Source organism: Coffea eugenioides, chromosome 2 (genome assembly GCF_003713205.1).
Source record: "Coffea eugenioides isolate CCC68of chromosome 2, Ceug_1.0, whole genome shotgun sequence".
NCBI classification, from domain to species: domain Eukaryota; kingdom Viridiplantae; phylum Streptophyta; class Magnoliopsida; order Gentianales; family Rubiaceae; genus Coffea; species Coffea eugenioides.
In genome coordinates, this window is record NC_040036.1 from 26,142,022 (window position 1) to 26,168,481 (window position 26,460).

General features: G+C 36.7%; 3 protein-coding genes across 4 annotated transcripts; 1 reads left to right on the plus strand and 2 right to left on the minus strand.

The window, feature by feature from the left end:
- Positions 1–7,889: 7,889 nt before the first annotated feature.
- On the minus strand, positions 7,890–11,892 carry LOC113763930. The gene is made up of 8 exons (XM_027307926.1): positions 11,311–11,892; positions 11,071–11,183; positions 10,626–10,704; positions 9,988–10,016; positions 9,303–9,396; positions 9,076–9,165; positions 8,742–8,931; positions 7,890–8,540 (listed from the first exon to the last, which is right to left on the minus strand). The coding sequence occupies exons 1-8, from the start codon at positions 11,452–11,454 to the stop codon at positions 8,149–8,151; spliced, it is 1,131 nt and encodes a 376-aa protein (XP_027163727.1). The 5' UTR covers positions 11,455–11,892; the 3' UTR covers positions 7,890–8,148.
- A 1,249-nt stretch (positions 11,893–13,141) lies between these two features.
- On the plus strand, positions 13,142–15,914 carry LOC113764176. 2 transcript variants are annotated; one of them, XM_027308258.1, is made up of 4 exons: positions 13,142–13,546; positions 13,926–14,070; positions 14,286–14,379; positions 15,284–15,914. In XM_027308258.1, exons 1-4 carry the CDS (start codon positions 13,209–13,211, stop codon positions 15,376–15,378), a joined length of 672 nt encoding a protein of 223 aa, XP_027164059.1. In that variant the 5' UTR covers positions 13,142–13,208; the 3' UTR covers positions 15,379–15,914. The 2 variants fall into 2 exon arrangements, with proteins under 2 accessions (XP_027164059.1, XP_027164058.1); XM_027308257.1 differs by having other exon boundaries at positions 14,912–15,910.
- Positions 15,915–16,066: 152 nt separating this feature from the next.
- Positions 16,067–25,660, minus strand: LOC113761784 (nuclear pore complex protein NUP62). Its single transcript, XM_027304915.1, has 9 exons — positions 23,975–25,660; positions 21,723–21,813; positions 20,787–20,865; positions 20,290–20,412; positions 19,840–19,917; positions 19,091–19,194; positions 17,662–17,749; positions 17,484–17,582; positions 16,067–16,446 (listed from the first exon to the last, which is right to left on the minus strand). Exons 1-9 carry the CDS (start codon positions 25,575–25,577, stop codon positions 16,354–16,356), a joined length of 2,358 nt encoding a protein of 785 aa, XP_027160716.1. The 5' UTR covers positions 25,578–25,660; the 3' UTR covers positions 16,067–16,353.
- Between the last annotated feature and the right edge of the window lie 800 nt (positions 25,661–26,460).

Sequence of the window (26,460 nt, forward strand, 5' to 3'; positions counted from 1 at the left end):
AGGAGTTGGAATATCCGATTCGATGAGACGATCAAAGAGTTTGGATTTCTCAAGAATCCGGATGAACCTTGTGTGTATAAGAAAGTTAGTGGGAGTTCAATTGTTTTCCTTATTTTATATGTAGATGACATATTAATAATGGGAAACAATATACCGATGTTACAATCGGTAAAGGGTTGGTTGTCGAAGAACTTTTCCATGAAAGATTTAGGAGAAGCGGCCTATATATTAGGCATTAAGATCTATAGAGATAGATCTAAAAGGCTACTGGGTCTTTCACAATCTACATACATAGAGAAAGTGCTAAAAAGATTTAGCATGGATCAGTCTAAGAGGGGTAATTTACCTATGACTAATGGTATAAGCCTTTCTAAAAACATGTGTCCAAAGACACAAGTTGAGACTGATAAGATGCACAATGTTCCATATGCTTCAGCAATTGGATCAATTATGTATGCTATGTTATGTACAAGACCTGATGTCTCCTATGCTCTGAGTGTCACAAGCAGATTTCAAGCTAATCCAGGTGAGGGTCATTGGATAGCCGTTAAGAACATTCTTAAGTACTTAAGAAGGACCAAAGATTTGTTCTTAATATATGGAAAGGGTGAGTTAGAGCTCAAAGGCTATACTGATGCGAGTTTTCAATCAGATAAGGATGATTGTAAATCACAGTCAGGCTTCATTTTTACTCTTAATGGAGGTGCTGTCTGTTGGAAGAGTTCCAAACAAGACACCACAGCAGATTCTACAACAGAGGCTGAGTACATTGCGGCCGCGGAAGCAGCTAAGGAAGCAGTTTGGATCAAGAAGTTCGTAACTGAACTTGGTGTGGTTCCAACCATTGTTGATCCGGTCACTTTGTACTGTGATAACAATGGAGCTATAGCTCAAGCCAAGGAACCTAGGTCTCATCAGCGATCCAAACATGTGCTTAGGAGATTTCACTTGATTAGAGAAATCGTTGCTAGGAATGATGTAAAGATAGAGAGAGTCTCCACAGAGGATAACATAGCTGATCCTCTTACTAAAGTTCTTCCTCAAAAGAAGCATGATAGTCATGTATTATCTTATGGGATGAAAAACATGGATAATGTGTTTTAGTGCAAGTGGGAGATTGTTGGAATGTATGCCCTAAAACAATGTATTTGTTTTTATTTTATACATTCCTTATTATATGTTTTGTATTTTAATAACTTCTTATTTATCTGTTAAATATTAGATACAACCGATAAGTCCTTATAATATTACTAATGTGATGATAGTCACAAGAGTTGGTGACTATGAGATATCAATCGCATTTATAGTAATATTATTAAAATTCCCTAGTTTTTGTACTAATGAAATAGGACATCTTTAGTACGGTAAAACTAGTACACAGTTAGCCTCTAATTAATGTAATTAGTGGTTGTTCTCATCAACTATGGTATGAAGATACTTAGGCTAATGTGTAGATGATTTGAAAAGTACAAATGCATTGGAGTGATCCGTTTAGAGATCCCGTTAGGATATCTATCTAGTGCCATTGGTGTATCTCTAGTGAAAAATTGTGTAAGTGATCCTACGACTTGAGATCACCATAGAATCTTGAGTGGGAATCACTACATTTTGACTCTAATTACTTGTTACTCTTTGAGAGTGGCTTAAAGTGTAGAAGTTGGATGTAGTGTGAAGCACGTAAAGAAAATGGGTGATCAAGATAGGATTTACCACTCTGATAGAAGGAGTTGATATCCGGATGGCCACTAGTGAGAAATTAACCCTAAAGTCGACTGTTAGGTAAATTGAAGAATGTCTTCAATTTAACCTAATTAAGGGTAAATTTCGGGAACTAGAAAATTTAATTAGTCATCAGGGAATTGGCACCTATTCCTTATTCCTGACTAATTGGATATCTTTGGTAAAAGGATAATAATTACACGGTAATTTTTCACGGAAAGGTTAGGTCAAGTTCCCTTGACTAATTCCGAATAATTGGGTAATCACGATGTGTTGCTAGACACCGCTCGTGATTTATAATTATGGATTAATTATTTATTATAAGTTATGACAAAATAAAGTCGTTTATTCTATCTAATTATTAAACCATAATTATTACCAATGCATTCGGGACCTATTGGGTCACACGCAATAGAGATTTAATCCTGGATTGAAACTATGTGAATTATCGGGGTTTAATTTTAAAAGAAAATTAATCCCAGGCCTTTTTTGCAGATAAGAGTAAATGGTTATCTCTTATCTATCAGATAATGATAGATAGAGTCTTGTGTGATGAGAAGTCTTGTGGTTTTGATTTTGAATTAGACAAGAAGACTTATCATTCTATATCATCATACATCTCGCTGATCATAGAGGTCTCTGGTTTTTTCCCAATGGTTTTTGGGGACTGAGAGAAAGATACTAAAGAAAAAGGGTTTTGTGATTGTCACGAAACAGAGTGAAAAATATACGTTTGAAAAGAGGAAAAAGGCTAGCACCTTTTTCTCTTCAATACATAGTTCGTGAGACGATCCGGGGTTGCTCTAGCGTGGATATCAGTAGAGGCAGGACGATTGGACTGCTCAAGGGCTGACCATCCTCAAACAGCGCTGCAGGGAGACGCCGCTTGGATTAAGGTAATCCTAAAACCCTACTTCTAGTACATCATACGTAAAATCTAGGGTGATTCCTGGATGGTTTTAGGGAAAAATTTTTATTTTTCCGCTGCGTAGTGTCCCTAAAACCCAACACTATCATCCCAAAATTGATCTCGAGTTAAAAATATTCCAAATCCCAATATCAAATGGGAAAAATCAAAATCTTCAACCTACGAAATAATTCAACAAAACATACACAGTAGACATCAGCAATCAATCTAGCCAATAGGCAAAGTACAGTTGTATCAAATCGCCAATTAATTATTGAGGATCAAAATTTACACGACTAAGAGGCATAGCGAATTGATATGCGAGCTAAACTTCAATATTTCTAATGCATGTTAAAATACACGGGTATGGTCAACTAATGTGATTTTAGGTTGGTATTTATATTAGTCGACTGGGGCCTTTTCTAATAGCGTGCACATATATATATGTATATATATATATATATTGCGTGCCCAGGCACTTAATTACTAATTGGTCCAGACAGTAACAGCAACCCAACAAGGGAGGTTTATCCCAGACAAAAGAAAAAGAAAGGATATTTATCCAAGAAAGAAGGGGGGAAAAACGGCTATGAGGGGAGAATTTCTTTTTCGCTAGTGCTAAGGGGACACAAGCGCACACACTGTATGTGCAATTTAGAGATGTATAATGGTTTGTGTGAATCAATTTTATACAACAAATTGATTTTTTTTTAAACAAAAGCAAGGACCAGACCTTAACCACTAACAAATCTAGACGTAGTTACTCCTAGAACATCCACTCCAATGATCTCTTGATATTCTTTGAACGAAATGATAACTATTGTCCTTGTGGTAATTACAATGGTTAAAATTGATTATATTGATGAATATGTAGTTAGATGTTTAAAGTAAAAATTGCTTATAGGTGTGTTATATAACTAAAGTAAAATTAGTTTTTGTAAAGATAACAAAAATAGAAATTTATGAAATGACAATAAATATCTATGCCAAATCTAAATGCTTAGTACCGATAACCACAAATTCTTATAGCACTTCGTTTGTACGTAGATTAGTTTCTAATGGTTCTTAGGATTTTCAATTCTTTAAAATCAGGCAGTTGTACAATTTTATTTTATTTTTTGGTCAAGATTCTGGTTGCAAATAAGATAGTTTGATTAAGTTTTTGTTGCTTTCGTACACCAATTTGGTTACAGTAACTATCATAAAAATCACATTTTAATGGGGTAAAGAAAATAATTTTATTTATGCCGCAAACCAAGATGTGATGATGATGGGAAGGAAAGGACAGTATGCTGTGGTGGACGGTGCTGATGATAGCATGCATTAATAAACTAAACAATCAGCATGTGTATAAACACTACAAGCCACCCCATGCAGTACATTTCATCGCCGTTTCCCGTCTCAAAATCGGCAAAACCAGCAGAAGTCCATAAGCATGACAGCCGCAAGACCCAGAACTAGACCGCCCGCAGAGAATCCGCCATACCCCTTTCAAGAATTTCCTGTTCCTCCCAATGCCACTCAGCCGACGTGTCTCTGCAAAACGACTTACATGTGGGAACTAGCTGCGATAACGATCCAACTGCAAAAGCTTGGAGACAAAATGACCAGAGGAGACGTGCAATTGAAAGAGATGATGGAATGGATATCACAGTAAGGAGGTTAGGTGCTTATAAAACCTTCTTTGTGAAGCATACAGAAAACAGCGCAACTAGAGTATTTGGAAATTCCATCCGAGCATAGCTGGAGGGTTTGGTGTCGATCATCCCGTCTTGGACGTCTAGACCTATAGAATCGGGCAGCTTGATGTTCTTGTCATCAGACGTGAAGCTAATCCTCCTCCTCCTGCTCAAGCTCAGTAGAGAGGTAATTTTTTCGAGAACATATGGTATCTTTAAGAATCATAAATCTAACTAGGATAGTTGCATTTTTTAAGAGAAGTGCCGAAAGTTCAGATCTTTTTCTGCATAAATCGATAAAGCTTCTACCTTTTAAGTTGAATACAAAATCATTTGTTTCCTGCGAGACCGAACGATGATGATGGAGTTCTCTTGTTTGCTATATAATAAGATAATGATGCCTAACTTAATTGGTATTAAAGCTAATGATGCCTGACTTCTATTGATATTTTTGCTGAGGATTTGATGTTAAAAAGAAGTGGTGCTATGGATATTATTCGACCACTATTTGTGGATGCATGCTGTTATTGAGTTTTGGTTCCTATCTTTTCAGTTCCTGTTTCTTTCTTGTTTTTCTGGGCTTCTGTGCATTGGTCTTAATGAATTTTTTCCTTGGAGGAGAGTCGGTCATTATTGAGATAGTGAAATTGATCCAACTTTTGCAAACTACTAGATTTATGATATTTGACATTTTTGGAAATAAATAATTACTTGCAAAATACTAGTCCAAGCATGGTTCACCATGGTGGATCGCGATCACGTCATGATAGTAGTTGTTCCACATTCGTCACGGCATATCAATTGGATATCAAGTGATACACACATTATAGCACATAAAAAATTTCAAAAGTTTTGAAAAAATTATTAAAAATAGAAAATATCATAAAAGGCACAATCTGAAAAAATATCTGAATTGACTTCGAGTGGACTCAGATATTTTAACCGATTCCATGCATCACGGATTCAAATCGGCAAATATATATCGAATCAGAGCGAGTCGTCGGAGATATAAAATTATCCATGATTCGGAGATCGGTATCATAACGGTCCCCTCCATTCTGTGACTCAGCTGAGTCGTATCGAACAAGGCCGAGATTGCTAATCATGAGTCCAAGCCAAATTTAGGTAATTAAGTAGGGCTTGTGTGGATTTTCTCCTCAATCTTGAGTGAATGGAGTTGAGCCATAACATCCCACTACATGCCTTCTCAGCTAGGCTGTGATGCTAAGGGGAATGGTCATTACAAGTACGCAATGGTCAGAATTAAGACGTACAGTACCAAGACACCTGGTTTCATTAGAGTTCATTGAATCTTGAAATACATTTCTGTAACAGGCTTGAAAATCATTATCCTGTTACTAGACTAGATTATAGAGTATGTGTTGCCTGGTTCATACTGTTTTACTAGAATGCTTTGACAGGCCAGTCTACACTTTACTTTGGAGTGCTCTGTTTCTTGGACAAATACAAAAATTAAGCTTTCTTTAGTGCATGTTCTAAGTAGGGCTGCAAACGAATCGAACCGCTCACGAGCGGCTCAAGTCAAATTCGATTCGAGCTCAATCAATATCAAGCTCAAGCTCGAGTCAAATTCGAGATCGAACTCGAGCTCAAAATATTAAACTCGTTACTTGCGAGCCGGCTCACGAGCTCAAGTGTGTGTGTGTGTGTATATATATAAATATATATATAATAGTAAAATTACATATATATCCTTGATATTTTATTATTTATTAAGAAAAATATTTATTTTATTTTTTTTTAAAATAATTATTTTTAATTTTTTCGAGCTCGAGTTTTAAATTGTCAACTCGTCGAGTTCGAACTCGAGTTCGAGTTTAATAAAACTAAGTCAAGACTCGACTCGATTAGGCCAAAACTCGACTCGACTCGGCTCATTTACGGCCCTAGTTCTAAGCAACTTAACTTTAGTTTGTCATTTGATGCTAGTCCTTTGATAAGTGAACCAGACAGTTTATACTCTTGAATTGCTATATAGGTTGGTTAATCTGAGCCTCTGTTTTACTTTTACGTCTTTAAGTCCTAAGCTGCAATGGTGGGTAGCGTGTTAGCCTCCTCATTGCTGGGCCGTGACATCTAAAAATAGCACGCTTCTGCCGATAGATTAGAGCAGGCCAATGCCCACTAATACAGATTTTTTGTTACCTGAACTGGATAGTGGATACTCATGTGGTCATATTGGGGCCCTGGATTGTTCATGTCTAAAAATAACAAAGATAAAAGATTGAGTCAAATGTCTTCGATATTCTTTTTTTTTGTTTTATTTTTATAGCAAAATCAATCCTTGCAATATTCTTTTTTTTTTTTTTGTAAGAAAAGGCAACAATAATAATCATAAGTTTGTTGGACTTGAATTTTATTCCATCAACTGTTATTGGGATAAAACCCAAGCTCAGCAAAGTTAACAAGAGTGTTCTTTTTTTTTTTTGCAGTATTCATGTTCTAGTGAGTCGTGTCCCAAATTGAATGCGTTACAGATTCTCAATAACTTGGCTTTCTAGTATATCGCAAATTAATATTTACTTCCCTTTATTTTTCTTTATACGTAATCTGTTATCGAGAAAAATATAAAGAGAGAACATGAGTAACTAGTGACAATTAATAGCAGTTATTCAAATTTTGTGAGTAATCAATTATTTTTCTACAAAATCCGATAAATTTTTCACAAGCCAAAAAATGGAGGAAAGTGCAGAAAAATGCAAAAAAAAAAAATCAACATTCCTCTAACAAAATATATATAAAGGAAAAAATGTCTGAGTTTCCTTCAATTGTTCATACTATTCCCTGCAAACAAACATTACCTTGGGTAATACTAAATTTTTCTTGGTGTTTTTTTCTTATATATCACCGTCATTCTATTCTATTGAGTTGTATTGCGATAGGTTCAGATTCCTTGTTGATCGAAGAGAATATGCGGTTGAACAAATGCCGAAGGAAGAGCTTAAACAGAGATCTCAATTGGTAAATGTTCTTCTTCTTCTTTTTTTCAGAAAGATATTTTATTAACATATATTATATTCTACAATCCCTTTGGGTTTAATATCCTCGAGTTAAATTCATCATTAAATGATGAAATGAATATTTTTTTGACCATTAAATTTTAACAATTTCAAACATTTAAAATACAAAAAAAAAAAATCTATTATCACGTAGCAATACAAATTGAAGGAACGGTTCCTACGAGGACCATAGAATTTCCCGATCATATGTAACTGAACTTCTACCCCCTTGTCATCCTCCTACATATTATGAAAATTCAACCATAAGAGTTGGTAAAATGTCAGCCATTTGCTCTCAGATATCCAAACCTGCAACCTTTAGTACAAGATAAACTATCTAATCAAATACCAGTCAAGAAGTTCAATCCTGCGAATTTATGCAGCATCAGAGAGTCGATCAGCTAAATACACTGCTGAGAGCGACCATCAATCCCATTAAAGAGAAAGCTCATAATCTCTGTCAACTTTTCATCTTCCAGGTTCCTATACGTTTGAAGTTTAATACTAGGTGTGAAAATAACTTGTGAATTGATGATGTAAAGTTAGATGGCAGGAAACAAAGCATTAGAAATTCCGGACGGACTAAAATACAAGAAAGAAAAATAAAGTACGAGGATTCAGAATTTGTTACACACAAAATAGATTCTCATGTATCCAAAAACTATCCAGCACGGGCACTTAGTCGGCAACAAATAAAATTGATAAGACACTGAATAAGATTTCGTTCAAAAGTTTCTTCCATAACATGATACCAGCTTTATGCTACGAAATATGTAGACTACAAAATTGGCCATAGAGATACAGTAACAGGACAACATTACTCCTAAAATACACTCGTGTTCTTATTTCCACCAGTAAGCTGACTGAAGAAAGGATCTTCTTTCTGTTCATCAACTTTGTCCGTCAGTTTGAAACCAGAATCAAGTTTGTTTGATGTTGATGGTGAAGGAGCTCGCACGGACATGAAGGCAACTTTTTCCTTCCCAGCCTTGCGTTTTAAAGGATTCGAATGTGGAGATGAGCTTGAAGTTGTGAGCAGGCCACCTTCTAGAGCCATATTACTGTTTGCAGTTGGTCCTGCACTAGAAGAACCATCTCTTAGATGCTTCTCTTCATTACTTTGTGAAACAGGATCAGCTAATGAACCATTGTCCTTGGTCATGCCATCAGGACCTTCTACAGCAGCTTCAGGATATGCCTTGCCGGTTTCGTAATCTAGAGGAGAACCAGAAGCATACTGTTAAGTTCTTTAAAGGTGATACCTTTAGTAACAAGATTAGCATGAAGTAGAGGTAAAGGTACTCTACCCTATAAAAGCAATATTGTGGAGGGTTGCTTCAAATTTCTTAAAGGTTGGTTACAGAAACGAAGAGAGAGAGCTGCAGTAATTTCCCCTTAGGCCTAATCTTTAATTACCTCCAAGCAAAACCTCAATGCTCTGATACTGCACTGGAGATGCCCCTTGGGAAACATCTTCCCTGCCATCCTTTCCTTGCGTTTTGGATTCACTTTCATTCATTTTTTCAACTAATATATACTTATCTGTCTGCCAAATGCATTCTAAGGAGATAAATTGCTCCTTTATAGGATAATATTCCCTAAATACCTGCACAGTGCCCAAATAAGAAAAGAGAATGTTTCAAATGAATTGGCAAAGGAAATCATCTCTTTAAGCTGAGGTCCATAAAACAGTAACTAATATAAACTAATGCAAAAGAATTCATTAGACTACAAACTCAGTGAAAATAACCTCGAAACCTTCTTCAGTAATTTTAATAGCCTGCTCCTTTCGAGATAGTGAAGAAACGGAGCCGTATACACAAACAACATCAAGGAGTATCTGTTTGAAAGGAACAGTAAACCAACTTAGACAAATTAAATTGTGAACTCTATTAATTATGAAATCAAATCTCTATCACCGATATGATTACATGGATTTTCATCACTAAGCTCATTGAAGAAGCAAACAGCACTTACTTGTTGAATCAAGACTCGAAGGCGTGCAAGCAGTGACAAAATGGTCAGTGAAAATCCCATGAAGAATGATTGAGCAAGCAGTTTAGATATATCTCTGTTGGTTGTTATGGAAAAAACAGATGACAACTATCCGCAAGGACCACGCAAGGCTGCACTAAAAAATCCTACACAACAATACCAACTGTGAAGAGGAATTTCCTACATGATTAACTGAACCATGAATGCTAAGACAAAGAAAGCAAAAAACTAATGGATCAAATCTTAATCTGAAACTACAAAGAAGAGTAAATTAGAGCAGTTATAATTGTATTCATATCCCATCTCTGATTACAATAGGATGCTTCTTATATATGACAGGAGGTCTTAAGTCATAGAACTAGTTTAGGACATAAAATACAAAGACAAAATTAGCTTGATTAAAGAAAGCTAACAGGAAACCACGTAAATAGCTCAAAATGTTACTCCACATTATTAGTTCACACACTTGAAATGTCACTTTGAAACTGGTACAAGCAGAAGCTCTTCAAGACTTTCAATTTCAAAAGATTAACATGAACCAATTGAAAAGAAAATAAAGGGTGTGAAATGAGTAGGGAATCTAGGATAAATGAACCCATTAATTTCCAGAAGTGAATCTTTAGTCAAAGCTACTGCATACAAAAACAAAAATTCAACCAAAGGATACACAGCTGCCTTCAACATTGGCTCAACCATCTGCAACAGAGATAGAGCACAATTGAGAAGATAGTTTCATGAATCAGAGCATACTGATCCCTTCTAATTATGTTTTCAACTAGTGGGAAAATTAGTACTTGTTGGATGTAAATAGACCAAAAGGAAACTAATCGCTTAAAAGCCCCATAAGAAATTGAAAATAACCACATCTTCACTCTAGTTCTCCCACTGGTTGTGGTGTAAGGTGGAGGAGCAGATACGCTTCCTTGGGAAAGAACGAAGATTCCAGCTAATTCTATTTCTCTTGTGGACAATGATACCAAAGAAGTAGATGCAAGAGGATGGTAAAGAAAGAAGGCAACAGTGATCTGTTAATGGTTTGCTGCTACAGGAAGATAACACAAGAACAATGGAAGAGACTGAAATCAACCAATTTTAATCCTCTAAGGTCCAAAGATTTTGATGGACAATGGCTTAGACTAATTTGGACATCAAAACAATGGGAAATTTTTTAAAAGCACAGATGTAAGATCATAGTTTATGGCATGCCTCACAACATACGCTCAACTGAGGCACGTAGAAAACTGAAGGTAGAATAACAATTTAAAGAAACAGCTGTGAGCAACAAATCACAAACAAATGTACTACCTTTGATAGTAAACGTGCAACTCCAAGAAGCCTTTCCAAAAAGTTATATTTGCCACCATCACACCTTCTCCGCTTCAAACTGAAACCCAATGTAAAACAGGCATGCAAACAGGATTACAAATTGAACAAATGAAAGGCCAAAAGTTTTGGTATGTGCAATTTGACGGAAAGTAACAGTCTAATCACTACTGATTGTACATTACATTCACAGACTGGTCACTTAATCAATTTTCCTTGGATATTAACTTTCAACTTCCAATTTAACTTTTCGAAGCCTCCACATCAAATTACTAAGAAAACGTTAAGAATTTATGGCTTTGCGATATACTGATGAAACCTCAATGAAATCTTGCTATTTCCTCCAGAAAAAAAAATGCATGAATCACTAATCAACGCATATGGTAAACAACAATGTTGGAAAATGTGCCCTTCTTTATGTTTATACCTTTCCAAAAGCTGCAGTTTTTGTTTAGGCCTTTTGCCATGGATTACCAGAAAGCAGGAATTCAAGATTTCCTCCAACTTTGCTGATTGCAGAAGCCTCAAATCCCTTCTAACCTGTCACAAAATCACAATTAATTTTAAACCAACAAACCCAATAAGCAAATGCTTGAAGGCATACAGGTTAGTGCTTTACACTGGGCAAGTAAAAACTGAAACTTTAGCCGAAAAAAAAAATACCAACCTTAAGCAGGTACTGAAAATAAGAGCACCTTCGATGCTGATTCTTATTTTTGTAGACAATTCTATCGAGAATTGCAAATTCTGTCTGCAGCTGACCCAAAAAAGTCTTCAATCTCTCCTCAACTAATTCAAATTCCGAACCCATTACCTTTAATAATGCTAATAACTACACTCGCTGCTCATCCTGTTACCACAAGAGAAGCTTAACTCGAATGTCAAATACACAATTTTCATGCACGAAGCTGTTTCGGGCAGAGATTCTTGAAAAGGCCAAGTGGTGGCGAGAGCCGGAGGGGAGTTATCGGAGGTTGTTCCTGGAAACAGGGTTCATTCAGAACTCGTCAAAGGTCACCAAAAATAAAGCGACGGGAAAACAGGATACCTAAAAAATCTTAATTTGTTCATCTAGTCCTTCATCTATCACAATCAAGTCGGTTTGATCCTCAAAGTTCCTTGAACAAATCAATTTGTCCTTAAATAAAAGCCATAAATGTAAATGGATCCCAAAAAAGTTTCTAGGTATGTACCAAATACAACTTATGACCGTTCAAACATTGCAAATATCGACTTTCACAAAGGCTATTTTAACAATAATGTACATAATTTAGTATTTAACGTTCTCAATCATACTTATATATAATATAAATATCAGTTTTTGAATACAAATTAGTCTTATTGTCTCAAATATTTTATTCAACCAACAAATAATTTATTTAATAAGTTTTTGAACAAGTACCTATAGGTAGTAGAATCTTCTATGTTTAAAATCTCTTATATTCTCATTAAGTTGTTACATGGTGGGAAGGCTTGAGGGTACTTGTGACTAAGGTTGCATTCGAATTTAGTCCAATTCAAGCTCGATCAAATAAAGATTATTAGCAAGTAGTATATGAGTTTGAGCTCGACTCAAATGAGTTTGAGGATCCTTGCAAGCCATTTGAGTAGCTCTAAATCGATTTTGTAGTGATAAATTGCACAACTTCCGTACCTATAAGTGTAATTTCACATATATATTATTTTTAGTAAAAAAAAGCGTAATTACTCCAACTAGCTCGTCGAGCACTCAGGTCTTCTTCTCTAAGACTCATGCCCGACTTGAACAAGTTAAGATTGGTTTTGACTGAATTCGAGTCGAACCGTTGACCGAACTGCTAGCTACTAGTGGCATAATATATAAGATTTAGGGTCAAAACCTGAAGACGTGTATCCTAACCCGCCATGTGGGATGGCTCATTGGCAGGTGAGGTGTCTATCTCGAAAAAACATAAAAGCAAAAAGTTACAACTTGGTATTTGTCACAAAATTCATCTCTATTATTTTATGTTTTTTTTAAACCATACAAATGATTTTTGTCATCATTTAACTAAAAGAAATAGAAATAAACATATCAAAAAATACGATGGAGACTTTATCATTTAGAATATAAATTTATTAATCATTGCTTTTCTTAAGTTTATTTTCAATTTAACGTTATTTTCTACAATATGAGCACAATTCTTTCTCCTTTTTTATGATAACTAGGAAGGAATTACAAATGAAATCTACTGGAATACTTTTCTCCATCGATTTATTCTTTTTTTTTTTCAAAAACAATTTCTGAGTATAAAAATTTCTGGAACTAAGATACTTGAAATTAAAAATACCACATACTAATGCTTTTAAAAGTTTTTCTAACAATTCAAATTCTCCAAAAAAAAAAAAATGAAAACATCGTTTATGAAACTAAAACATTTCCTATTCTAGCTAAATTAAAATATTGGGTAGGCCTACTCCTCTCCTCCAGTATAGGTATAGGTATCGAACATAGATTAGGTTTTTTATCCAATAATATACAGGTCCATATATCGTGCAAGAGTGAGTATCCATCTCGCCAAAATTATCGAGGGAGGAGAAGGAAACATGGGAGGAGGAGCCATGTCCCCCACGGTGTCTGGACAAGGTGGAGCCGCTGTTTATTGTTCATCCACCGTAGCAAAGCCATCAACAGCCGTTACAACCACCAATATTGAGTCACTTAATTCAGTCTCTGCCATTTCCAGTCAAGAACCCTTCAATAATAATCCATCAACAGGGATAAGCTGTATGCACCATGAAAACGTGGGTTCTCCAGTGGATGGTACAAGTGGAACAGAATATGGTGCTGCAGCAGCAGCAGCAGGAAAGTGTTGTTCTGGCTGTGTTTTTGGGCCGGCACCATCAAGATTGGAAGTAGAAAGGGCCATGACTGACCTACAGAGGTATACAACACCTGTTTCGCGTTAAAAGTACAGAGAATAGAATTCTTGTTTATTGTTGATCACATGATTAGAACTTGAAATTAAACAAAAATGAAATTATAATGATTCTTTGATAAACCAGGGTCAATGTATAATAGATACTCTCTATCAGCCCTGGCATCATACATTGCTGCAATCTGGTAGAATTGATTGGACTACCTTTTTCTGCAGCATTTGATGGTTTATGCATGTTAAAACCAAAAAGCATAAGCAATACTTGTTTGTATCTATCGGTCAAGGAGTTTCACCTCCAGATAAATTGGATCGTATGGTTAGTCTTTAGAAGCATCTAATGACTTCTAATTGATCTCTGGTTCAATTCCGCTTTTGTTTAGCTCAGGTTTCTGCATGGTGAAGAAGCTAAATCTAACTTCCACTGGCTTCAACCAATAGTTTATCCTAGCGACTCAAGGATGTTGCAATCTCCTGGATATAGAAGAATCCAAGATGCTTTTGGTATGCTTCAAAGAGAGCCATCAGTTCAGGTGAAGCAATGCACATGTAGTTGTCGTCTGTGTAATTCTCTAAAATCTCATTCTGCTGATGACTTAGTCATTTCTGCCCTTCTTGTTGCTCTTCTTCTCAGGATGGCATTTATTGTTAAAAGACATCAGCTTATAGTTTGAAAGTTTTTTAACTTCATTTCCACATGAATTTTTCTTTCAGTTCTGTCTCTAAAAGGTGCGTACTTAAATTGCAGAACCTGGTGGCCTCGATCTCCTGCGACAAAGCTGTTTGGGACGCCATCTTGAACAACAGGGCAGTTCAGGATCTCGGGGGCTCAATCTCTGCAGGTCATATGCAACAAATTTATTTGACAAAAATTTCAAAATATATACACGTTTATTCCCCTGCCTCCTCTGTATGATTAATCATACAGAGTCATTTACCTCAGCAACAATTCATCCTACTAGGAATCTTTTAGATAATTTGAAGAATTCAAGGGTGAAGTTTTATTATTCACATCTGTTCATTGCTTAAAACAAAAGCTTTCTAAACCTTGTTTGAACTTCTTGTATTGCCTGACAAAGACCAGAGACATGTTTAGCTGAAGTTTGCATGCACTTGTGGCTTTACAATGAAGAAACTTGAATGCTTCAACTGACTCTTCTTTCCAGCAGTTACCATGTCAAACAATATGAAGATCACAGCCTAGCAAACAAAAAACAGACCATTTGTTTTCTCGTTCTGCTCTTTTGTGGTTTGAAGTTTGTAGCTTAATTTAATGGCATATATGCTGTGGCAGTATTTTTGCAGCATACATATCCATTATATTATGTGCCTTGATTATTTTCGACGATGTTTATCCATTCCATGCATGTGTAGAACAAAGGACGCAGGCATCTAGTGAACAAGCAGACATAGCGAGCCTCATCTTTAAGTGGATTTTGGAATTTACCATATCAAAGATTATGGATGTGGTTGAGAAAATTGGATTGATGATGGCTGAATTATTTATACCCGGTGACAAGGAAAAACCAACCTCAGAACTCACTGATCTTGTCGAAGAAAAGATTAGATCTTCGTTGCTTCTTTCGGTTGTTATTCTTTTGATTGTGGTTGTCACCCGAAACATTGGCGCCTGATGAAGGCCTTCGTCTTCGGACAAATGCATAAACGGCGGCTACACAAGTTGGTCTTTAGTCTTTAGTCATTTTAGCATCTCATCTGATGTCTTTTGTCATTTCTTTGTTGTAGATTATCTGGATATCATTATCGTGTTTGTATGCTTTGTCTCAACATACACATGCAACAAAATAATCTCGGGAACTCAAAGCTTCCATAGCTGCTAGCCGCCCTTCAAGCAGAGCTAAGAAAGACACTGATGTATTTATTTCAGAAAAATGATGGTGGGAAAGAAAAAATGAAAGAAAGAAAGGAAAGGAAAGGCTTGTCCTTTTGAGTGTAAGCAAAGTCTAATATCCATCCTCTGGAATAGAATAGCAGCCTATCAATCATGCTCACTTGTAAACAAAGAACAACTTTTGCTCCGTTCACAATTCAACCACAACGCTGCTGCTTCTGTGGAGATGCCAGGTAAGGAACATTACCAGTACAAGAATTTGCTGGACTAATTACGCTTGCAAATCGACTTCTAGTAGGATCGCTTTTCAGTACATGGTGGTAATTGTTGGATTAGCAAACGAAGCAGCCACATCTTTGTGATTAAACCGTTTGCTGCATTTTTTTTGTTTTATTCTCCATCTTTAGTGGAGTATAAAAGTTGTACTTATTAATAACCTCTCGTTTCCCTAAACTGTCAGATATCCTCTACAGCTCCAACTTTGAGGGCCACAAATGACTTCGTCATAAAACATCGAAAAAGTTCTTCATGCTGGAGAATTTTAGAAAGCCCTTCTAATGAACAACTTGAGATGCCATCAAGACTTTAATCTGATAAAATCAGATCATAGCATATATTCCTACTTCCGTGATTAAAAATGGAACATGGTTTAGAAACAAGGAAGAAGATGCCCGTGCTTTAAGAACATGAATTCACTAAAAAATGTTCGTCAATGATATCACCGCAGAATACATATTCCAAGCCAATTTATGCTACAAGAGCACAGAAACTATACATCTCCCGAATCTTGGTACGCCTTAAGAAGTTAATTGTTCCTATCAAAGACAAGACTGAACTTCAAAAGAGGTACTAAATAAACTAATCACAAGGTCTCGTAGTTTAGAGAACAGCACTAGTGTGCAGTCCACTTATTCCTCCAGGTTATATATCGCACATATCTGAGAACTGTGACGAGCTTCTCTCACTAAGTCAACCAAAGCTTAGGGCCCATCATTTGCCGATCCACTGCAGGACCTTGGCTAGCAATCTTCTGAATGCGCGAAGAGAATTCTTCAGCCTAAGGAAGAGCAAAGAGCCAGCATATTAGCAAGAAATGGTCAGTCTATCTGTCCATCCTTGGCAAGGAGTATAATGTTATACAATAACCCTACTCAACTTCAGGTGGGAAGAAGAAGTTTCTGCAAAACAGGTATGTACAATGATCTCCACAAACACAATAACCATCAATACGTGAATTAACAGGAGTGACTTGCAGTCATGGAAAACTGGAGAACCAGATACCACAAAGGAATATTGCTCCAGATATTGAAAAGATAATATTAATGGGTATTTAGTGAGCTCATCCAACGAAAGACAAAGGAAAGCTGTTAGAGAGATGCAGATGGAGAACAATGAGTTAGGACAAAACATTTTTAGTTGCCATTTCATTTGCAGCAGGTAAAAGCAATCTCATCAGGGGAAAAGAGGAAGAAGAAAAGAAGGGACCTAGAAAAAAAAATTGAGATGCAACTTATAGTCTATTTTAGTCTCAACGAATTTGTTATGACTGGAGCATTACAGAATCTCAGTACCAGCAAGAGAGACGTTAGTTAGATTAGTGTAATTGTTAGGTGGGGGCCTCTAGTATTAGCAGTTAGCTAATTCAGTTATGGCAGTTAGCTAGTAGATGATCAGCTATTTTGAGCAGATATCTTGTATACGTAATAGCTCTCTATAACGAAATAATTACCTGATAATATTCAATTTGTACAGTCATTCTTCTCTCAATAAAATTCCCCCTCTTTCCCTCTCTCTACTCTCTCTCCTGTTTCTGTTCTCTTTTTTCTCCCTCCAATCCACTCAGATCATAACAGAAATACAATGGTTCAAGAGGAAGAAGATCTACAGGAAATTTAAAGATGGCTAAGCAATCTTCAGGTACTTTCATGAAGAACATTTCAACTAACTTAATCGGAAAGATCAAACCACTTAAATTTCATTATAATTTACTTCATTCATGCCACTGTTACAGAATGAGTTTGAAAGTCATAAGTGCACAATACTAACCCTACATCCATGAAAAATAGCGAACCAAGTTGCAAGGAATGTACTGACCTTTTCATCAATCCACATCAAGGAACTAAGTTGATTGTTTAAAATACGAACGACGACATCCAATGGAGACATTCCATCAGTCACCTCCAGTTCCCCACCCTAAATTAAGCACAGAAGATAAGTTCATGAAGTTTGCAATGCTTAACTACAATTTGGGAAACCAAAGGCGGTCAATCACCTGGCTTCTATTGAGAGTAGTAATAATTCCTTTGATCTGTTCCGTCATCTGTTCCAATTCCCTCTCTATAAACTCTGCTTGCCCGTACCTGATAATACCAAGAAAAATACCTATCAAAGACCAAGTGATGAGAACTTGTATTATAGTTTAGCTCCTTCATTTGTATGGTTATCTGATAGGCTCATGGAATATAAAAACATCACTTTGTTAATCTGTTTAGGAGATAACTTGAGACGAGCTCAAACTGTTTGATCAAAGCTCTCATGCACCAGCCAGCAGAAAGCTGTTTCGATATTCTGCTGTGAACTTTCTACAGGATATACTAGTGTCAAACCAGGAAAGATAAGATAGGACTTCAGTTCATCTCAATCTTTGAAAAATTGCTTTCCTAATACAAGGAGGGCAGATGTGATGCCGTAATTCTAGGTTAACTTGGAAAGAAAAGCAAAGCTTTGGAAGCCCAGGGTTTAGATTCTAGGAGGCCATGAGAAGCAAAAATAACTTCCTGCATTTTTACTAATTATAAAACCACCGGTGCAATTTCTCAAATTGCACTGACCTCTCCTGTAATTGATTTTATTGTCTAAAATGTGTTTTGACAAAAAGAGTACTCAGAATAACCTGCCTTCTTCATAGGTTTGTAACGGTACTTATGAAATAAATCAGGATTATTCAATTGCAGCATCAAATCTTAACTTGTTTAAGTGACCGTGGGAGAGGTTTAACCATGATACAATGTAATTTTGAGAACCCCAGAGGTCTATCTATCAACAACAAACCTAATGGGAGGTTTATATATATTGTGCTTGTTATCAACTGATTCTCATTTTTAAAATCAGAATCAAAATCCAAAAGCACCTAATTCTATGCTTCTGAATTTTTTATTTTTTTTTGCCTTGAAAAAGGCCAAAAGCAGGATTTGAAAAGCAGTTAAGAACAGAAAAAAAGTAGACTTCTTAAAATCAAAAGCTAAAATCAGGTTACAGAATCATTTGAGAACAAGCCCTTTACCTAAAATCTGTTTGCTCCAAAGGGAACCATGCTTGGTGATCAACAGAATTTTCACTTAGTATCCTACCAATACTCAGTTAATCCGACCATCTATAGTAAGAAATACATGTCAGTGATAGTTCTAGTCATTTGGCAATTGTCCACGAGTTATCACTAGGATAGATTAAACCAAACATTTGCTTTTCCGCACTAATGAACAGATGAGGGCAACTTTGGTCCTGCAATTAACTCAGTACAAAAACCACATTAAGATGCAAAGTAGAAATCGCCGCCAAATTCATTCAAAAAATTCATGCAACCCCTCCAACGTACACTAACATGACATTTCAATGGTAGGTGACATAAGGTAGTACGCAACCATATTTGTAAATGAAAAAAAAATTATATAGCATAAAAACAAAGATCAACCGTTACTTACATTGCATCTCTTGTAGATGCAGCTTCATCATCAAGAAGCAATGCACGCTCATCTTTGTATATCCGCTCAGCTTCTTCTTCCATACTTAGCAACGATTTGTCAACCTTAAAATGACATAATTAAGCGAATAATATAACAGACACAAAAAATACTTGTATAGCTAATCATGAAATTATATTTTTTAGGAGACCACAATTTTCGTCTTTGAAGAAGAAAGCAGGTTCGTGACTAACAACATTAAGCACTATTGTCATTGATATTCGATTACATTCATTGCAACAGACCTCCTCCTTTTTCTAAATTATATAAAATCAATAATAATAACCACAAAGTTGCGCAGAATGTGTAACTCCTTAAGAATTACATCCAACAACCAGAAAGCAAGTTTATGTGGTCTGTGTTATAAGCCACAAACCTCTTATAGAAGGCAGCCAAATCAAAAACTAACCATTGGATGTTTAAAGTCACCAAAAAGGAAAAGAGTTTAAAGGGAAATTATGAGGTGGGTTTCCTATAATTTCAGTGTGTTTAGGAAGATATGTACATTGTGTGCATTGAGAGCTTGTCAGAAAGTTGTTTGTAAAAGCTATTACACAGCCCATAGTTATTAACTCACATCATACCAACAAGTAACCAGACTGGAAGTGTCATAAAAATGCATGAACCTTAAAGAAGCACTACCTATCCAAGCATCAAGCACATACACCATGATGTGAGACTTAGCTAGGACAATGGAAGAGATTGGATACCTCTTCTTGATGAGTCTCAATCAGCTCCAAGTGTCGCTCTAAGTTAGCTTGTGTCTCAACGACTTTTGCAACTTCAGTCTGAGAAAAGGTTCAAGCACTTGAATTTAATGAGGCCAATGAGAAAATGCCAATTTAAAATAAACTCATATTTCATGATTATACAAGCCAGATAGAAAGATGATGCATCATCCTGACACGTGCAACAGAAAACAAATACAAACTATGAATAAAATGATCCTAAAGATAGATCTTGGGATACGCAATACCCAAAGTGCTATATGACATAGAAAAAACCAGACGTATCATGCCAGAAACAAATAAAAAGTAAATGTACACGAAAAATGTCACAGGCTGATAATCCATAACAGTATATTGCAGTCATATACCAGAGCAGAGTTATTCATCAACCTGGACAGAAAAAAACCATTATGTTCCCTAAGAGATTAATACCTCAAGCCTAACGAGGATGTCACGATTCTGCAAGATCCTTTTATCCCACTCAGCAATTGCACTAGCCTGCTTCTGAAACTTGCGCGTACGTTCCTGTAACTCTGTATTCCACTCCTTGATGATCTACAGAAAATGATATAAAATTATTTGTCAAACCGGAACATTCCCGCAAATGGACAGGCGAAAAAGGAAATAAGATGTAGCAAATCCACAATTGTCCAGGCAAAAGACATCATGGTTTCCTCCTGATGTACAAAAGAAAGAAACCCATCCTCATATTTACTAGAAGCATAAAACACCTCTTAAAAGGTTACATGCAATCAACCCTCAAATAAAGCAATAGGGGAGACATCCCAGTGTTTCCAAAAGTACATCATAGCAAAACTTTAGCAGATAAGACCTAAAAATAACATAAAGCACAGAATGAGCTACATCGTTGAAAGAAAGTACAATGGTAAAATGTATAACCTGTAAAAGAAATTAGAACACATAATTACCTCCTCGACAGATTTTCCAGTGATTTCAGATGGCAATTTTGGTTTGGCAGCTAGACCTGCTGTTGCAGTTGAAGTGGTACTACAGGACAATAAAATAGAACTTAGGCTCCAACATTGCAAATATTATGAACTGCTAGGAATCAAATATATATGATACATAAGATCAGAAATGAAATTCAGCAGACAATAATATCTCCTCATACCACTAACTATATCTGTTTTTTTCCTTTTCTTTTTCTTTTTCCATGGTGTAGAGTGCAAATAGAAGAGCAGGGACATTGAGAAATTTCACACCATGCTGAACTTGTTGGCCTTGTAACCATTTTATAACATAATTATCCAATTTTGTTGGACTAGTCCAATACTATACCTAACAAAGGTTTTAATAGGTGTATTCCAATACAAACCATGTTCAAAATGTGTGGTAATTACGTTGATGGTGTCACTTGCATCGAAAACAATTGACTTTTAAATGAGATATTCTTTATTACATGATACTTGTGTGTCTTGTACAAATTAGATTTAATGTCTCTTTAGCCACTAACTTTGTAGCCTAAAAGAACATTTAGTGCATGTCATCTTCACTATATATATGGATGGAAGTAACTTTGTATTTGCATTGGCATGTCCAATAATGAAGAATGCAAGAGATGTTTTGTTTCAGTTGTAGTGTATTTTGATACAATTCTGTAAGAGTTATACACAAAAAGATTCTTGTATAAAACTCTTAGTATCTGTTCCCATGCACATTAAGTAAGTTGAATTTCAAATTCATTTACAATATTTTGTTGCTTTGAGGCATTATCTTTGCCTTTTTTTATAGTCACACTTCTCAGAGAAAAAGTGAATCGAGCTATTTCTAAAATACAACACTGACTTTATGCATTTTTCTTATATCAGGGAAAGAAGCAGAAGCATATCTGGGTTTATACTGACCCACTACTAGAAGCTACAACCAATGCTGATGCTTGAGGAGCAGAACTGGTACTAGTAGTTGCTGCTGCTGTAGAAGTTGAAGCAGGCAGACCTAAACAAAGAATTTGGAAGACCACAAATCAAAAAGTTTAATGAATGTCATTCCAGCTGCATGAAAATGACCTGACTCTCAAATTAATATACATGCAAGGACAAGATGGAAATATGGGTGAAAAAGTGCAAACTGAAAGTATATATTGGTACATAAATGAGGCTTCTAGGCTATTTTAGAAAATGTTGGAAATGCTGAATTCAAGAACATATATGAGCTGAAGATGAGAACATAAATGTGCTGGAAATGCTGAAGTATAAGTTTGCTTAAGCAGGCAACATCATGGAGCACAATCACTACAACAGAAGTGGAAAAGTAATAGTAGGTTTCCAACCCTTTGCATCCTACCAACAATCCTCAAGTTTGCAACACAACAAATTCCCATAGGAGAAATAGTTATTGATGTCAACCCATATCAAGCAACTCTCAACATCCTAACAAGATTTGAGTGGCATAAGATCCAATTAAAGCATAATTAACAAATGGTGATAACTCCATCGAAGCCGACGAATTAAACACAAACATCCATAATTAACAAAATGAACAGAGGGAAAACAAATGGCAAAAGCAGACTAGTCATTGTATATAATATCAGAAAGAAACTGAAGAAAAAGAAACAAGACAAAAATCTGAGCACTTCAAAGCATCAGAAAACAGGTTTATAACTAACTTTTAACAAAATGTTCCGATACTTAATATGCCCTCACAAAAATAATGACCTTGCTTGCCATCTTGCACGGATGAGAAATATTATGACACCAATTTTCTTCACTTTCAACCAATCATACATTTGATGATTATGAGAAAAGCCAAAAAATAAACAAATTCACAATCTGATTCGTGTGTTTTCTCACTAAAAACTCAATCACTATACTATTGCAAAATGCATTTGTTCAATTTCAACCATATTTTTCCATTATTGATCTAAAAGTAACTACACCTTTATAATTTATCTGCTTAGTCAACTTTTTGTCCTCATTACAAGCATAACTGAGTTTCCAAGATAATACATGGGACATGGAGATGAGAACCAACGAAAAAAACAGCTGTAAAAGTCAGTAAGGTTCTTCCTCCACTATTAAATTCCTTGCACTCCTCCTTTTTGGGGTTATATAAGAAAAGATTCTATTGACCAAAAATGACCAATTTTGTGCTGCCCCTTGCACCAGTTTTCCACATGCACACACAAATCTACAGAGAAAAAGAAATCCACAAAATGGACATCATTATTAATCTTTTTTTACACACATGAATCACTAGTACACAACTTCTAAAACAGGATCGGTGGGGGAAAAGGAGGGATAGGAACACAGTAGGAAATAGAGTTAGAAGGGCATCCTATTCTAACACAGCTTCTTCTGCAATCAATCCAACACCCTCACTAGGCTGTTTCTTTCCCACATCTACCACAGCAGACTCTGTGTTTGATGCGTCTATGATAGTTAAAGTTGGCTCAGAAAATGATACATCCATGAAAACACTCACAGAAGGAACTGCAACTGCATTGGCTTCCACTCCATTGGTAAGATGCATGGTGCTAGCAGCAGTGGCAAAGGATTCACTGTCTTGCTTGCCAACCATAAGGTCATTCCCAGCCTCTCCTATATCACCATCATTAGACCCAACCCCAGAAAATTCTTTCTCATTGCATCTAACCTGCATCTCATCACCATATATGCCCTCCAATTCGTTACCTAAGTCTACCCTGAGAATGATAGTAGAACAACTGCTAGTAAAAGAAAGATTTCCTGAAATGAATTGAAGAGGAACTTCAACTCAATTTACCCCAAAATTGTCAACTTCAGAATCTAATGAAACTGATACCATAACAAGTATTTCTCTACCACACACATAACTCACCCTTCAACAAATAAATTCAACACCACAAGAGCACCAGATATAAGAAGTTATCTTAAAAATATGAACAAGAAGAGAACTGGTCGCTCATACTGTTCTCATTCAGCAGAAAATATATTATGACTAATGTCATTTTCAAGTTAAGTTTCCATGGCATAATCCACAAAAAGCATAGAAGACTAACATGTACAGAGCGGCAGATAAGCAAAAGTATCAAATTGCAGGCACCGCAATGACAATAATTCCTAAGACATACAAGAATTACTACAAAAGTCATAAAGGTGTAAATTGATCAGAAAAATACCAAAGGAAGTTGCAGCTGCAGTTGAAATTGTGTGCTGTTGTGACGATGTACCAGTTGCAGGTGTTTTTGTTGAGAGTGAAAATGATCCAGAGGTTGTGCCCGATCCAATAGAAGTGCTAGCACTAAAACCAGTAAAACCTCCTGATGATGAAGCAGCAGCTGAACCAGAAGTGAATGCTGTTGTAGCAGCAGAAGAGGCAGCCGGGCTTAAAACAGGGAAACTTAGACCAGACCCAGTTAAACTAGTACTGACAGCAGCAGTTGTAGTTGTTGCCGCAGTCATTGAGGCGCTGGTGGTGGTAGTAACTGTTGAAAACAAGGTCGTGGTAGAAGCAGTTCCAAAACCAGACTTGGAAGCCGGAGTAGAAAAAATAGATGCTGATGTGGACGCAGAGGGTTGAAATCCAGAAGTCCCAAATGAAAAACCCCCTGAGGACGAGACAGCTGCAGATGCTGCTGCTGATGACGATGTCAGTGATGGCGTTGCTGAGCTTCCGGTGCCTTTAGGGAATGAAAATGCAGATGCTGAAGAAGACTGGAATGGAGTAGATACCGCAGCAGCAGGAGAAGAAGAAGCAGTACGAAAGCTTACTCCCGCAGGAAAAGAGAATCCACTTGCTGATGTGGCTGGAAACGAAAATCCAGTGGCTGGTGAAGTGGAACTCACAGCTGATGTGGCTGGAAAGGTGAATGCAGACGCTGATGAAGCCAGACCTGTGGCTGCTGTGGCCGCAGAGCTAAAGCCGGATGCTGATGAAGCGAAAATGGACGCTGATGTGGCCGCGGGAAATGCAAATGACGGTGCGGAGGAAGCTGAGGAGGATGCAGTTGGTGCAACGGAGGCGACGGGGGAAGATGAAGATGACCCGAATGGCGAAGTGGAAGCACCAAAAGTAGTAGAAGAGAACGCAGGTGAACTAGTAGAGGCGGCTCCCAACAGGCCTGAACCAGGTTGCGTGGCGAAGGACCCAAATGCGCTTGAGCCGGATGACAAAGGTGAAGAACCGAATACGCTTGCCTGGCTTGAACCCGACCCGAAAATGCTAGTTTGTGATTGTGACTGGGCCGAGCTTGACGCGGAGGGAGTTCCGAACGGAGATGAGGAGGCCGCGGCTGATACAGACGGCGTCACTCCAAAAAGTGGGGAATTAGTAGAGCTTGTAGTTGAAGCAGTAGAACTTGATCCGAAAAGCCCCGAGGTGAAACCAGAACTGGATGCCGCGGACGAATTCCCGAAGCCAAATGGAGTGGTGGAAGGGGCAGAGGAAGCGGAATTCCCGCCCAAGCCTAAGGGAGAGGTGGAGGGAGCAGGAGATGACGTCACTGAAGTGGAGCTAGGAAAACCAGAACCCGGTACTCCGGTCGAATTCCCAAAGCCAAAAGGAAAGGTGTAGGGAGCAGGAGACGAAGTCGTCGTTGAAGTGGAGCTAGGGTTAGTGAATGAGAATGGTGAAGACGAGAAGGCTGTTGTGGGGGTGGAAGAAGCGGTAGGGTTTGTGGAGAAGGAGAAGGGAGGGGAAGGCGCGGAGGAAGAGAAGAAGGGCGAAGAGGAAGAGGAAGAGGAAGAGAATAATGAAGAGGCGGAAAAGCCGGTCCCAGCCATTGTGGTAGATTGAGAGCCGGGACTTGGGCATAAGACGGTGGCGAGAGGGAGGCGAACGGCGAGGAAGACTGCACAAATGCAAAGAGAAGTGGAGGGAGAGCAAAGGGGTTTTTGAGATTGTGGTTTAGAAAATTAGGAGGAGGTCACTCGTGAACCGCGAACCGGATTGACCCGTGACCCGCGATTTTTCATTTTTTCGCCTTTTTTGAAAAAAAAAAATATATCGGTTACAATTGTAATTCCGACCTCTTAAAGTTCTTGCCTTTTACTTCCATTTCACTTGAATACAGCCTTCTTTATTAATTTCTTTCTTTTCCCCTTTTAAGTCAAATGAATTAATTGAACAGCCGATGACCCTTTTCATCTTCTCTTCCGCTTCTATGTTCTTATACAATTATGTTTTGAAACTCGGAACGTTAATTGAATCGGTAGAGTGTTCAAGTCGAGATTTAATTGATCGGATTAATTTAATTCTGGTTCAATAAATTTTTAAAAAATAATTTATTTAAATATATATGCACAAAATAAGACATGCATTGGACTAATTTAAGATTTTATATGATGAAAAGTTTAATATTTTTCAAAGAACTTGGATATTCACAAATAAATTTTTTAAATTATAAATTGAAACAAATAAATTGCATCTTAATCTTAATTGAATTTACTAAAAAAATCTTAAATCCAACCCAAAAAACCACATATATTCTAAAATTATACAAAATTCACGTCTATGGGAATTAGATATTGTGAGTTTAAATTTTAATTCACATTTTTTATATTTAAAGATTGTAACTTAAAAAAAATATTGGAGTTTGGAGGAAGTCAAGAAAATAGAAAATAGAGATACAAACTTAATAAAAGGCAAAAAATGAGAAAAAAATGA